Source organism: Hemibagrus wyckioides, linkage group LG16 (assembly GCF_019097595.1).
Source record: "Hemibagrus wyckioides isolate EC202008001 linkage group LG16, SWU_Hwy_1.0, whole genome shotgun sequence".
NCBI lineage: Eukaryota > Metazoa > Chordata > Actinopteri > Siluriformes > Bagridae > Hemibagrus > Hemibagrus wyckioides.
The window spans coordinates 20,599,627-20,615,237 of NC_080725.1; the positions used below are offsets into that span (position 1 = coordinate 20,599,627).

Consider the following 15,611-nt stretch of genomic DNA (forward strand, 5'->3'; position numbering starts at 1 on the left):
CATTCATTTAAATTTTCTAAGACACTGTTTGTTTAGAAAGGCCATATGTGAGGAGGTGTGAATGATCTTGAATAATGCTGTAATTCACACCAGAGAAGACAAAGACCCGCATAATGAGCTGCATAATTACCCCTTTCAGTCAGGTATGTGACTGAGGAAAGTGCTACAAGAAAATAATTTGAGGACAAAAACATATTTCTTTGTTTGTAGTTAATTTAGAATAACTCAAGATTCACTTGCAAGAATCCCAGGAACAGTTCAAGATAAATAAAAAGTGTAAAAACAGACATTCAGGGTAAAATGGTGCAAACAAAAACAGTGTAGGATCTATATATATATTTAAAAAGACTGTCCAAAAACATACATGCAGGGTAAAACTGCAACAGCAAGCCGGTGTCCGGGGGGCGTGGCCTTGTATGTAGATTACCCAGACTGTTTTCCCTGTGAATAGCGTGTGGGCGTGTCCTGCCTCAGGTCATTATCAGATAATGAAGTGCGACAGAAATTCTGTGCCTCTCCTTGGTTTCACACGGATTACATAAACTGAGAATATTTGTTTTCGATGTGACTTGCATCATTTAAAAGTAGACCCTTTAAGCTTTCTATAGATATATTTCTCATGTGTGTGTGTGCAGTATTCGCGGAGTTTCAGTTCATTTTAGTGACGCGTTTCAAAAATATTTTCGTGGAGACAGACGGCTGAAAGCGCACCCTGTTTATTTTCTTTATTTTACAAAAGCACAATGTTTTGTGGATATTGTGAGTGTACATAAATAAAAGTAGACCCTTTACAGATTCAAATGATGTACTACTCTTATGTGTATGATCAAAAATGACGGATCATTTTAAGTTCTCTTAAGTGTTCCCGCCGGCGGGTTTGCCGACTCCTAAGGGTTAAGGGTCTGGGTCTTTGGAGAACCACGCAGATCCAGGTTCTAGTATAACTTTTTTTTTTTGGAAGCTATGAACACATTTTTTCCATGAAGCATTAGCTGTTTTTCACTCTTCCTTCAGGGTTCCTTGGTTTGTCTCTATCTAAAGGAACCCTTAAAGGTTCTAGCATGTACAAGCATGCGACACTTACATGGGGTACTCAGGAATGACTTCTTTGGAGGCAGGGAGATCCTGTACGTACTCGTTATAGAGCCACTTCACCTTAAAGTGCAGGTTCATGTAGTCAGCGCTCTTACACAGACGATGCTTCTCATGCTCTAGGGAGATCAGAGAGACAGGATGAGTGTGTGGTTGTGTGTGTGCGCAAGTGTGAGAGAGAAAGAAAGAGAAAGAGAGAGAGAGATACAGAGTCATATATTATATTATTTTGAAAGAATGATTTTTTGAGAGATGTCATAAGGTATAAACACAGCTAGATATAAAACACACACATGTTCACGCTCTCTCACATCCAGTGCTGTGACTCACCCTCCATGGCGTACTTCATATCCTGTGAGAACTGAACCCACATCACCTCGGCACACACTTTCCCTACATTGAGCTCCTGAGGAAACCTGAAGCAGGACAAGAGGAACAGAGACGATCAACACAAGGAACAGCAAACTGGTGTGTGTGTGTGTGTGTGCTTTTAATGTCCATCTCTCACTGGTTGAGGACAGGTGTGTAAGAGTTGCGATCCTCTTCTATAATCGAAACTATCAGTGTGATGAGTTTGGGCCAGAAGTCCAGGTTCTTGATGCTGGGACCTTGTTCTTCTAGTGTGGATTCATCTTTATTCTGAAATGGGAGAAGAGAATAAGTGTTAGAGCCAACACACACACACACACACCAAAAAGACTGTGAGACCCTGAACTAGACAGCCAGTTATACACACAACCATATATATAAGATTGGACACCGCTGTCCTACAGGGTTCAGTACCACAGTGCACTTCATGGTTCACATTACCATCATTTTCTGGGAATTCAGTTGGGAATTCCAACTGGGTGTACCATCTGCCTAATCCTCTTTATCATGGGCATGAACCTTCTAATAACAGCAACATAAGATATAACCCACGGTCCTGTGCTGGAGTCAGGCATCCCCCAACCAGTAGTGTGGGGCTTCATGGATGACCTGAAAATAACAATGGTGTCGCATGTACAGGCGAGGTGGGTGTTGGATACCCTGGGAGACGTAACCACGTGGGCAAGACTGTAATTGAAGGCAAGGAAGTCCAGGATTCTGGTGGTCAAGAAGGCAGAGTCACAAGCAAGTATGGCCTCAAAGTCCAAGGTGAGGTCATTCCATCCAACAAGCCTGAAAAAGTGCTTGGGAAAATGGTACAATGCATCACTGAAAGAAGGAGCCAATGTTGTAGAAGCAGTGAAGCAAACTGAGGATTGGCTGAAGAAGATCGACAGGTCTGGGTTGAATGGCAAATTTAAAACTTGGTTGTATCAGCATGGGCCTCTGCCCAGGCTGAGAAGAATGTATCAAGAGGAAAACCAACAAGTATCTGTGGATGTGGTTGGGGATTCCACACATTGCAAGTGTCCACATGGACACCCGAGGTCAATGTGATGGGGCCATCACAAGGTGCCCCTATCCTTTGCTGACACAATAGAGAAGGAGAGGTGAAAGAAGAGGCAATGTGGCATAGTTGGAAAGAAGTTGATCACCTTCATTAAGGAGGTTACAAGATAATTCCTACTTAGGAAAACAGCAAAGCCAAACTTGCTAGAAGTTGCCAGCTCCTGGGAGATGAGGGGGAAGAAAGTGCAGTTCCGGGAAGTGGTTCACATAGCTCTTTGCCCAGAGACATCTGGTTTGTGGTCAGTTGAAGACTGTACGGTCATTATGATTGAGTTAACTGTGCCATGGGAGGAGGGGAGGATGAATGAGAGGAAAACCTTGAAATACCAGCCTTTGATCCAGTAGTGCAAAGACAAATGGTGGCAGGCATGGCTGTTCCCAGTGGGGTGGTAAAAATGTTAATTATTATTATTATTTCATCATAGCAGTTAAGTGTATTCACTCTAAAGATGCTTTCATTTTGGTAGTTTACTCTGAAAAACAGCACAGTTCATGTGAAAATGATGGAAATGTAAACCAGGAAGTGCACCGTGGTACCGAACCCTGTAGGACAGCGTTATCACAGGGCCGGTGTGGATGCAATGTGAACGCAACTTGTACTCAGATCTGCACTCGTTTAGGAAGTAAAATAACCTTTAAATATATATATATCTATAGTCGAGACACTTGGGTTCTCCATGTGTTTGTGAGATGAACACAAATGCGCAGAGGTTCGAAAACAGAGCAACACTGCAAGGGAACAGGAGAAAACCTAAATGAGAAAATATCTGACCGGTTCTCCTCCTGGCTGGTACTGGCGGCTGTAGAGCTCTTGGCAGTTGTTAAAGATGTAGTCGTAGGTGGAGTTGAGGCAGGCTTTCACACAGTCTCGCACCACCTGGCTGGCTCTCGGAGGGCTCTGCAGTTCCTGCACCTGTCCACCAGTGAGAGAATCAGAGAAGTCTGAGTCAGAGAAGACTGGAGAGGATCGAGCTTCCTCTCATAAAACCTGATGGAAAGTAATGGCACCCTCTGAAGATACTACACCGTACCTTCATCCTGAAGAAAGTGATGCTGGTGAGCAGATCCACAGTGGACTTCAGGTCCTGCAGACGCTCCTTACTGCTAGCAGGGAAGTTATTCTGCAGCAGGAAACACACCACAATTACAGCACTGCAACAGAGAGCTTACCATCTCATCGGGTCAGCTGCGAGCGAGACTTACGCGGTACATGGAGAGATCGATGCGTAAGGAATTGTGCAGCTGGTCTAAGAGCTTCACGAACCTTTCTTTCTGTTGGAAGAGAAAATAGATCAGTAGAACATAGGATAAAAAATGTAAAGCAACATTGAAGAAGATTTGCTTTAAAAGGTGTAATGAGTGAACAAAATGAGAATGTATTCATAAGCATAAATAAAAGATATGTGTGTGTGTGTGTGTGCGATCTGTACCCCGAAGTTAGAGGCGGAGAAGCGGTCAGAGGCAGAGACATTGGTGGAGGCAGTGGTGTGAGCATAGAAGGCGTTAATGTTGGCCAGCAGGGTGCTCATCACAGCAGGAACACCGGGAAACATGTATTTAGACGAGAGACATGCAAAGTGCCTAAAGAAAATTAAAAGAGTCTTCAAAATAAAATCATTTCAAATGTAAAGACATGGCTAAGCAGTCAGGGTTAAAAGAGGGCGAGGAGGTAAAACAGCGCTGCGATGCGTACGTCATGGCCTGGTAGATGGACTCGATCCCATAACGCATCGCGAACTCATCCACTATTTCCTGAGCTACGTCGTCGAAATAGACCTTCCAGGCGTCATCGCCGCGAGTGTCCGGGATCTTCACCGCACCCTGACCGAGCACGTCTGTGGAGTGGTGGAACAGGTTCTGAGGAAAATTTTGGACATGTTAGTAAGATATTTATAAGTATTGGCACCCTGACACTCATGTAATACCTTTTCTAATGACCTAACACAGCAAATAAATAAATAAATGACATGAACCGTCACAAATGAAAATTAAAATCTGTCTATTCTATTGCCGTCATATTTTTTTGTGTGTGTGTTCTAGCTACTGTAATTGTGTCGTAAATGTTAATGAAGCTCCAGGAAATCCTTTCTAACAGCCTTCAGGGTGGAGGAGTTTATGCTTTGTGGTTTCGATCTTCATAAAAATTGGCTTGAGCTGCTCTCTAAATGCTGTGCTGCTGTGTGGAGGTTTGTGTAAGGTCACCTCGTGTAGACAGGTGTACTGCACATGGTATGGAGCCACTTTCTCTTCTCCTTTAATTTCCACACTGATTTGAAGACGGATAGCACCGGACACCGCTGACTTATCAGTCCTTTTCTCTGAGGGAGAGAGAGAGAGATACGAAGAAAGAGAGAGAGAGAGAGAGAGAGAGAGAAAATGATAGAGAGAATAAATGGCATTCAGTTGGCTCAACTCAAAAATAATAACTAAACCATCGTAAGGAGTCAGTGGTATAGAAACTTGTCATTTTGCATGATCTCCTGTGGTCAGAGCAGCACTGAGCACACTGGCCTTTCTCCAGAAATGCAAGATGGCTTCTTCCTCTGACAAGCAAATTATTAAGGGCCAGAGTTTATACACGAGGACTGATCGGTCGATTTCCGACGGGAGACGGTACATAATAATCAAGTGAGATCACTCCGGTCGGAAAGAGTGGGTGTGTGAGAGAGAGAGGGAGAGAGAGAGAGCAACTCAATTACTACTATTGCCTATAATTGCAAGAGCCATTGTGAAGGCCAAAGCTCCAGAAATGGGCAATTAGAGAAACAACACAAGAACAATAAGAAGCTTGAGAAACAAAACGTACAAGCGCTGTGCTGTTACTCCGACTCCAGATCCCATTGTTTTGACTTAATATTTACTAAATATTAATCCTCCTTCAATCTACTCTATAAGCATGAGCTTTGATGAATTCTCAAACCTGACTGGTCAGTAGGTGTGCATTAATTATGTCTAAATATCAGCTCAGCTTGGACAGCAGCTTTGTAACCAGCTGTAACATTCCTGAACTCCTTTGAATTTGCTATTGTTTCCATGGTAACAGCTTATACACAGGGACGTGACAAAATTTTCCAGCACAGGAAAGCCTTTAGGACAGAGGAGTTTACTGGTTTCCAGTTTCTCAGTAAAATTTCAGTTTGTGGGTTTTGAGAGAGAGAGAGAGAGAGAGAGAGAGAGAGAGAGATAGATAGATAGATAGATAGATAGATAGATAGATAGACAGTGAGTGAGAAAGAGAGAGAGACCATGAGAGAAAGACAGAGACTGGTGAGGGGAAAAAAACTGTTAATCGTGGCTATAACATTAGTAATATGAGGAACTTATTTCTCAGACTTTCCACAACATTTAAACTCTACTATAAACTGTTCAAACGTTTGATGCATCATTTATTAATAAACTTTTGGCAAATCGGTGAGGTGTAACTGGAAAAAACGCTCTCCGGGGCAGAAGTCATTTCTGCATGGTCTCTACACTCTGTTACTCGGACCCATTACTCCTTACACAATTCTGCTTCTCTAAGCAAGCTTCTTTCAAAATGATGATTTTCTAATGACATCAAATCTGGATTAGTTCTTAACTCTATTTTCCCAGAGTCCCAAACCTGGAGTTTGCTCCTGTTTTATTGTGTCCATGTTGATGATTGAATGTCTTTGCCCCCCGCCCCTTTAATATTTAGATATTAACCCTCAGATCTTCTACATCTAGAGAGCATAAAACTTCCCCCAATGTCCACACTCGACAGAATTCTGGTAACCTTTGAGTCAACTTATAGAAATAGAAAGCATATTCAACCTTGATTCTGGAGCTGTGAGCATTTTTTCAGCATCTTGTGTGCCGCCCCCCTGCATTTTATTTTTTCTTGTAAGCCATGTAACGAGCTTAGCTTGCCCCATGATGAAGTTTAGTAGAACAACTGATTTTTTCTTTGCAAAGTACTTCAGCCCATACAAATAAAGGTGTTCTGTCCACGTGACTCCTAACCCTCTGCACCAAGCTCTAAGCAGTGAAAAAAGCCTGTTAAGACGTCCACAGTGCAAAAACAGGTGGTCTACTGTTTCTTCTCTGCCACAAAAGAGACACTTTCTGCCTCTAGAGGGTCGATGTGTGCCACATGTCTGTTTGTGGCCACGGCCCCATGCACTGTCCACCACTGTAGATCAGCTGTACGCTTCTCTGTGGGTGGTTTGTACAGGGACCTCCAGCATCCTCATGGGGAACAATCCGGCACCAACAGCTCTGACCAATGTGACTCCTTTAAACCTGCCAGAGAACCTCTATAAGCAACTTTGACACAGGTTTCATACAGTGCTTTCTTAGAGGCATCTTCCGGTGTTGTTAGTAGTGGTGTTTTGAAGGATAAATGTGCTCCTTTCTCCCGCTGATACTCCCCTGTCACTGCAGAGATGGGTAAGGGTGGTGGGGGCTGATGGTTTCTCCCAGGGCCCTGCTCCAGAGCCTCCCTGAAACGGGATGGTAGAGCCGAAACAACCGAGCAGTCTCTGCATAAGGCGAGATGACAGTATTCCGGTCTCAGAACACAGATCCCTGGCTGTTTTCCAGTGGTTGCCAGGTCTCAGATCCTTGACTTTGGTGATTCCTGCTCTCCAGAAATGCTGTAGGATGTAGGGAGATGAGAGCATTCTGGACTGTATCAGAATGTTTAACCCTGTCTGACCCCCCGGCTTGTTCTAATACATCCACTCTGCTCAGAGTGTTCACTTCTACTGAACCTTTTCACCTCTACCCCTATCTCTACAGTCATCTGTACATCTGACCCATCATTTAGTTTTCACTTTCTTTTCTGTTCTCAAACTGTTTGGTATCATCTGCTTCTTGTTTCAGCCTGCCTCTCTGCCCTGACTCCACTAGGCCCAGCTTCCTCATTGTCCTGTTTTCTGTGTGGACAGACAAACTTTTTGTGTCCTATGTCCCCACACTCAAAACACCTCATATTCCCTGTACTGGTGTACAGCATGTAGGATTTTCCGTCATACCACGCCCTGAAAGAAATATCCAAGGAGGGTTCGTTCAAAAACATGAGCAGTGTACGCCTGAAAGAGAGATAATTTTTTACAATTAAGTAAAACCATTCTTACATCACTCACTATTTTCCTGAAGCGAGACAATTCCCACTCAATATCCCCATCAGGAATAAATGGAGGAATATTAGACACCATAACTTTGGTTGTTGTTGCACCCAGCGGCGTTACAAAATAAAACTCTCCACCTAAAACTCTCCTAATTCTGTCTTCAATCAGCTGATGCACAAACTCCCTGTCTTTACGAACACCTCCACAGCTTTATTCATCCGCAATACCGACACGATGTTTTCACATCCCACACTCTCTTCTACCGCCAGTAACACCTGCTCCACTGAGACCTCAGAGCTCACCTCACACCGCACCCCGTGCCGGAGCGAGAGAGGACGGGCTCCACCGCTCAGGTGGGCCGCCATCCTCACACTCCGCCAGGAGATCAACAGCTCTCTGCAGCGACAAATAAATTTATTTTCACTGCTTGTTGGTTTTAGTATTATTGTTCGCTTTTGATTGTATTTTAAAGTTTTAGTACTCTGAAAAAAGTTTTCAAGAAAATGCTCATTCGCTCTCACACCACTCTCACACACCGACTCCCAGCATGCACCAGAGAGAGGGGGGGGGTGATTAGTTTGCAAACTGGCTCGATCTGCTTCTTGATCCTTTTCTTTTCTTCATCCGAATGCCTTGTTAAAGATTATTATTTTTGTTAAGATTGAACTGAATTTTCTTTCATCTCGAGATATTTCACTTGCTTCTACATTAATCAGAACCTGTCCGTTAACTGACCATCCGCTGAGCGGTAATGAGACTCGGTGAGAATGGTCCAATCACGAGGCCAAATAATATAAAAACAATATTGATTTGCTAACAACAAAAGTGGGCGGGTTCAGAGAGCAGAGTGCTGTGCCCCGAGGAAAATTTGAAACAAGCCAATCGGAGCTCAGCCTCAAGTCATATGCTTTTCAAAAGTTTACGTAACCACATACACACTCATTTGTGGAATCCGCACACACACACACACACACACACACACACACACACACGAGCGAAATATAGTTTTGATTTCTTTTATTTTAAATAAATGATAATATGACTAAGAGTGGAAGAGTACGACTAAATTATTTTATTTTATTGTTAAAATATATAATTATTGTTAACGTGTTAAAGTAGCATTCTTCTCTGGCTAACTTTAAGGTGTTGGAAGCCCAGCGCCCCCTATTGGCCTGCCCCCATCTTTAAAAACTAAAATTCTGTGTAAGGGAAAAACAAGTGTCTCACACTGAAAGAGTCTAGATTCCTTTTACATCAGACTCACAGCAATAAAATTTATAATAAAAGGTTTATAATAATCTGTTTCTATAGTAATAAATTACACAAAATATACTTGAGCCCTTAATGCTCTTTGTCTAATTTGTGACAAACATGAAGCATGAGAGAGAGACAGAGAGAGAGAGGGAGAGAGAGGGAGGGAAATAAAGAGGGGGGAGGGGGGAGATTAAGAGAGAGAGAGATAGTTCCAATAATTATGGAGCTTTGGGTCACTAGTACTGTTTTGTATTATACCGGTTCTCAGAAGTAAATATAATTAATGATGTTATAGAAATAATAATGACCCACGTGTCCTCCTGACCCACGCGTCCATCAGCCGGCCGAGTCTCCAGCCTCTAAACCCAACAGATTTGCACAAAAGGCTCGGGAAGCTTAAAATAGAAGCAGCATAATGTCATCTGAGGAGAGCCGGCAGAGCCGGCGGACCTTCACTCATCCCCATGGTCCACTCACACACTCACCAACTCGGCTTTCGCTAATACCCGAATTCACACCAGCTCTCAGGACGGCCCACAAACGTGCGCACAGATTCGGACCCGAGCTGATAATTAGGAAAATAAGAAAGCAGTCTCGATTCATCAGACCGTCAGACTGGACAGAGGTGTAGTGTAGTGTGTGATGTGAGACGCTCGCTGTTTCAGGAAAAGATTTCACAGCATGGCTGAATTTAATTGGGCTTCTGCAACAAGAAAGCAAAGAAAAAATGGAAGAACAAAAAAAAACTCTGTTTCTGCATATGACTGTGTGTGTGTGTGTGTGTGTGTGTGTATATGTGTGTGTGTATCTGATTATCTTTGTCTGTCGGTGTGTCTGTTTGTGTGTGCATCAGTCTTCCTGTATGTTTGTCTCGTTCTGTCTGGGTCTGGCTCTGTGCCTGTGTGTGTATGTGTGTGTGTCTGTCTCTGATTCTGTGCGAGTGTCTGTATGTCAATATGTATGTATGTGTGTGTGCCTGCCTTTGTGTGTGTGTGTGTGTGTGCGTGCATGTCAGTGTCTGTGTGTGTGCTTGTGTCTATGTGTGTCTGTGTTTGTGCTGGTCTATGTGTCTGTGTGCATGTCAATATGTGTCTGTCTGTGCTTGTGTGCCTGCGTCTGTCTCTAAGTGTGTGTGCGTGTCTGTCTCTATATCTCTGTTTGCCTGTGTGCGAGTCTGTCCGTATCTCTGTGTGTGTGTTTTGTGTGTGCATCTGTCTGCTTGTATTTTTGTGTGTGTGTGTGTGTGTGTCTGTCTATCAAACAGCCCAGGCTTTTACACTCTCTCTCTCTCTCTCTCACTCATACAAACTTACCCAGGTTGTACCAGACGTCCATCTCCCCGCTGAGTGTCCGCACCTCGATGATGCTCTGTCCCAGGAAATCATCAGACTCCCTCTTCAGCCTCTGCTTCACCCGGGACTTGATGTCATCGTCTTCGTCCCACACGCGCACCTTAATGCGGTCTGATGAGTTGTGGCACTCACTGAGAAAACACACACACACATCCGAGATGCCACAAGTTTACACACCCTTACTGTGACATCACGAAGCTGACTGGAAAAAGGAGGAAGGAAGTGCGCTCACAAGTGGAACTTCTCCTCCCACACCGGGTTCAAGTTGCCGTAGATGGTCTTGGTGCGCTTCTTCGTCTTTCCCACTTGGACGGTCACGTAAGGGTCACTAGAGCCGGTCTTATCTTTGGCCTGCAGACCCTGTGCACACATTACTACACACACACACACACACACACATTCAAATACAGGATTCTAATTACCTGTCCTCAACCTTTCCTTTTAAACAGATTAGGAAGCAGTTCATTAGCATGAGACGTGAAAGCACCGAAAAGTTCCTACCGGTGATGGTGATCTTCGCTGACCATTTGGAGGTCCCGTCCAGAACGCTCTGTTTGATGGTCTTCATCTGCTGGGCGTGGAGCGTTTTGCTGATCATGAACACGTCCTTGATGAGCTCGAAGATCTCGGGTTTGTTCCTCTCCCTGATCTTCATGCGGTCCTTCATGGCCATGATGATGTTCTGCGTGCGATCTTCGGCGCCGTGCTTCGAACTTTTCTCCGCCGCGCCTACAAGACGTGTGCACAGACATACGGGAAAAATGCTACCACTTACTTCAACACTCGAAACAGTCAAATCCTTTGTTGATGAAACCTAAAATAATTCATAAATAAATTACGGCTGTTAATTATAAAGCTTCACATATATACGGGGTGGATTTTTCCCCTTTAAGGAAGTTCGGTTCCATTACAAGGAAGTGTCAGTGATGTAGCCACGCTTTGAGAGCACCCACGAAAAGCATCAGGATTTCAGGAAACAGATTTTCATACTGGATCTATATCCTGTTTCAACCTTCATCTCCCACAACTATAATTAGAAGCGGCACCAGTTTGCAAAACATCATCTCCGGATACATTCGGAATACCAATCGGGTGCCTGCTTTCTGCAATCCCTTTAAATCATTCCTGTGTGACGTTTCCGTAAAATTGCTTCTCGGATAAATCAATGGTTTGGTCAGTGAAGCAGAAACTGTGTTATTGTTTTACTGTAGTTCTGCTCAGCTGGTGGATTAGTGGGAAATGATCCAACATGACTAGCTTTAATATTTTAAAGCAGGATGTTTTCTTGAACCATGATTCTAATCATGAGTGATATCGGATATATTTGCAAATATGTCACTTATTATGTGTGCAAATTCTGTTTGTATATTAGAACCAAATTAAATAAAATAGTTTTAATTCAACATTAATATTATTATTATTATTATTTTAAATTATCATCATTATAATTTAATTATTATCATTCATTTTTAATTATATTTATTATTATTATTATTATTATTATTATTATATTTTATTTTACTTTATTATTTTTATTATTATTATTATTATTATTATTATTATTAAATCAACCACAAATTACACCACCATTTGAACCCACAAACATATTTTATAAACAATAATTCTCATGAATCATATCTAATATATTTGGAAATATATGAGTTGTTATATGTCTGCAAATTTTAATGTAATTATTGTGAAGTGCTTTACTTTTCTAAATTATTTTCTTATTTTTTTATTCATTTATTAAACAAACAAAAGAAGTTGAACAATTCATGAAAATAAAATAAAAATAATGATAATAAATAAATAACATTTTGTTAACCATATTATCCTAATTCTAAAAAAAATTAATAAATAAATAAACAAATTAATAAATAAATAAATTTAATTTATAAACAAAATAAAATAAAACATTGCTCAGCAACTTTAGATTTTTTTATTTAGTTCCAGAGCACAAAGTTTATAAATTAATAAATTAATTTATTTATTTATTTCTAGATATTCACAAGAATTTTTTAGAAGGTACTTAACATATTGTGGTGATGAGCAACCTCCCCTCATCCAGCTACTTCCTTCAAACTAACACAATTGGCGTTGTTTGTTGTTTTTAATCGAATGAGAAGTCATTATTATGTAATAACAAATTGTAATAATCAGCACAGACTCTGCATCTGGAAACATCTCACAAAATCTATCATAAAGCATCTTACTCATTAGCTGCTCACATTTTCTGCCCTTTTGGCCTGAGAGTCTGGTGACTTTGGTGAAAGGTTAAAACTGTGATCTGGGGTTCAATTCAACCTGCTGTGAAGTTGCATCTGATTGCTTGAACTTGTCGCGTTATTTTATTTAAGCTGGAGAAATGGTTATTATAGCTGAGTGTATCATACTCCACCGTATTGCTAATATTTTGCATACATTTATGTAGCCTATTTGCCTGCTCTATATATCTGCCTAGGGAAACTTTGTTTCCTAAATTCCCGTTATGTTTCTTAATTAATATCTATAACTGGTAAAACTGGACAAGTAAGATGTCCAGTAAAGCGGTCATTAATGGACACACACCATCTTTCCTTTATTATGCACCAGAACCTATGATTAGTTCTGTCATAATCTTTCATCTTGAGTACTTCTGTTCAATCCAGCGGTCACTATTCAGTCATATCAGGTTTGATAGATTGTTGATGTGGGACTGCAGACTGAGGCATACTCACGCTGTAGGCAGTCTGCGTTGAGGAGCTCCTGACACTTCTCGTGACATTTCACCCCACACTCGGTGCATCTCATGCCCTGGCGTGCGATACCCCACAGCAGCCCTTCACACTCGTAGCAGTACGTCGGAGTCGTTGCCGTCCAAATCTCAAAGTTATGCGGGGTAGTGCAGGAGATGGGGTAGATCAGAGCCTGCAGTGTTTTCTTATACACGTGGTTCTTCTGCATGGAAAAAAAACGGTAAGAACGAATTTACTTTATTATTATGTATTATTATTATTATTATTATTATTATTATTAATTAATCACAATAATAATAATAATAATAATTATTATTATTATTATTAATTAATCACAAACATCACCATTTTTACATTTGTTTTTTTTGTTTTTTTTTACATATTTTGTAAACAAAACTTCATCATAAATCATATCTCATTTGCAAATACATCTGTTGTTATATGTGTGGAAATTTTATATTCATATTACAATAAAAAAAAAAAAAATGAACTAGCCTAAATTAAAATGGCGTAATTAATGAAGTGCTTTATTTTTTTTTCATTTATTAAATTTATTAAACAAAAGAAAAAAATGAATTAAAAAACCTTATTTTATTTAGTATTGTTTATTTCATTTTGTTAACCATACTGTCTTATCATAATTTAATAATTTATCTAATAATGATTCATTTCTGAAATTATTTAAATAATTTATTTAATATTATTTATACATATATACAGTCTCTGTTGTCATATGCTCCAAAGTTAATCGTGATGATGTCTGTAGTAATGGTCTGAAGGAACAATAAAGAAATATAATCACAAGCAAAAAAAAAGTATAAAATAAATAAATAAAAATCATAATATAGTTACTAGACTCCATGTTTAGTTACTACAAAACAAAAAAAAAACAAACAAACAAAATAGTCCATTTAAAGAAAAAAACAAACAAAACATTGCTCAGCCTTGCTCAGATTTTTATTTAGTTTTGGAGCACAAGGTTTATTAATTAATTAAACTATTTATTTATTTATTTTTAGATATTTACAAGACACAAGTCACTTTTTATAAGATACTTATATCGTGGTGATGAACAACCTCACGTCATCCAGCTAATTAGCTGCTAACAAACCGCTGTGTTTATCGACTATGAAGTCATTATTCTGTCATAAAAATCTGGAAACATCCCACAAAATCTATTAGAAGCATCTTACTCACCAGCTCCTCATCTTTAATGGAGGCTCGGGAAGCCATGGCAGAAGCGATGCCTGCTTTTCTGGCCTGGACCAGTGCCTGTGTTTCATGAAGAACATAAATTGCATTCCAACGTATTCAGATCATTCTTCAGGTCAAGAAAAGGTAGCTGAATAATAACTAACTAGAATAAAAATAAGAGAGAGGGAGGAAACCCAAAGCAGAAGCAAGAGATTCCAAATGCATTGGGGTTTGATGGAACCGAAAGATTCACAGATAGACAGGAAAAATAAAGCTACGTCAAGATATGGGAAATAATGAAACTAACAAGGTTCTTAAGAACAAAAAGGTGGAGGGTTGAGAAAGGCACCTGACCATCACTGATGGTAAACGCCGAAAATGAGAACTCCACAATTCAACAGGAAGTGGAATGATGGTCGAGGTGTCTAAAAATGCCTATGCATGTAAAGCAATGGAGGAACAATGACTCTTTGGTTTTACTGTGCAAATACATGAAAACAAACATCACATGGACAGCTTTCCATGGACAAACAGGTATACCTCATTTGCATGGCAGATATCTCATCATGCCTGAATATGAGGAAGCAAACGGGAGTGAAGGTACGCTAGAGGAGGGAACCTTAAATAATCGTATTTGCACGTTACCAGAATGGAGAAATACTGATTCAGTACCATCCATTCCTACTGAGAATAAACAACAGCTAGAGTGGTTTTATCTGGGGGAAAAAAGTGGGGGCGTCGCTCTTTAAACTTACCATAGCCTGGTATGGGTGAATGCATTCAAAAGAGGTAGAGGTTTATTTCAAAGAAAATAAAACTGATTTTACATCAACACCACTGGCTGGAAATCGTTAAACAAAAAAAATCCCAAGAAACTGTTTCTTGCAAAACATCTTGAAAACAGAATCTCTAAATCCAAAACAAGAACTAATTCAAATGTAATCAAATAAAATCAAATGTAATAAAATGTGAGCATAAAATCATTACTTTTAATGATTAGCTCGTGAAATTTTAATAAGATTTCACAAACTACATTACAGGGTTTTTTTCTCAAGAAAATACGAAGGAATATTTTTTTCCTCAAGAAATACGAAGCAATCAAATTAGGCAGTTAGGTTAATTAAGGTTGAGCAAACAGACACTAACGATGTCTAGAACAAATACAATAACTAACACCAGGCTTTCATTTCATGGAGTTCAGTAGATGAGCACCTACCACATCGCTAACAAGAGGGATTGGTTTCCTCTTCCGCAAGTCTGGCATGCTGTCGATCCCGAACAGGCCACTCCCACTTCTGTGGACAAGATGTCTTTAAATTGCTCGACTTAATACAGAATGTAACTATCTAAACTAAATTAAAGCATTGCAACTCTGGAGAAGAAAGAAATTATAAAAAAATAACTCACCCTGCTTTGACCCAGTCATGTCTGGAATTGTCTCCATTCTCCCGGCCCTA

The 15,611-nt window shown here is 40.4% G+C and overlaps 1 protein-coding gene across 3 annotated transcripts in view; it reads right to left on the reverse strand.

Annotated features, from left to right (window-relative positions):
• The window catches only part of LOC131366899 (protein unc-13 homolog B-like), a 90,662-nt gene that overhangs the window by 23,216 nt on the left and 51,835 nt on the right, over positions 1-15,611 (reverse strand). For all 3 annotated transcript variants that reach the window (XM_058411888.1, XM_058411889.1, XM_058411890.1), the window contains 16 exons: positions 15,562-15,608; positions 15,371-15,449; positions 14,158-14,232; positions 12,943-13,162; positions 10,727-10,954; positions 10,458-10,599; positions 10,187-10,356; positions 4,732-4,847; positions 4,223-4,386; positions 3,960-4,110; positions 3,733-3,801; positions 3,561-3,650; positions 3,302-3,442; positions 1,601-1,731; positions 1,423-1,508; positions 1,085-1,211 (listed from right to left, as the gene is read on the reverse strand). In XM_058411888.1, the coding sequence (XP_058267871.1) occupies positions 1,085-1,211; positions 1,423-1,508; positions 1,601-1,731; positions 3,302-3,442; positions 3,561-3,650; positions 3,733-3,801; positions 3,960-4,110; positions 4,223-4,386; positions 4,732-4,847; positions 10,187-10,356; positions 10,458-10,599; positions 10,727-10,954; positions 12,943-13,162; positions 14,158-14,232; positions 15,371-15,449; positions 15,562-15,608 (2,036 nt within the window). The remainder of the gene's footprint in view (positions 1-1,084; positions 1,212-1,422; positions 1,509-1,600; positions 1,732-3,301; positions 3,443-3,560; positions 3,651-3,732; positions 3,802-3,959; positions 4,111-4,222; positions 4,387-4,731; positions 4,848-10,186; positions 10,357-10,457; positions 10,600-10,726; positions 10,955-12,942; positions 13,163-14,157; positions 14,233-15,370; positions 15,450-15,561; positions 15,609-15,611) is intronic.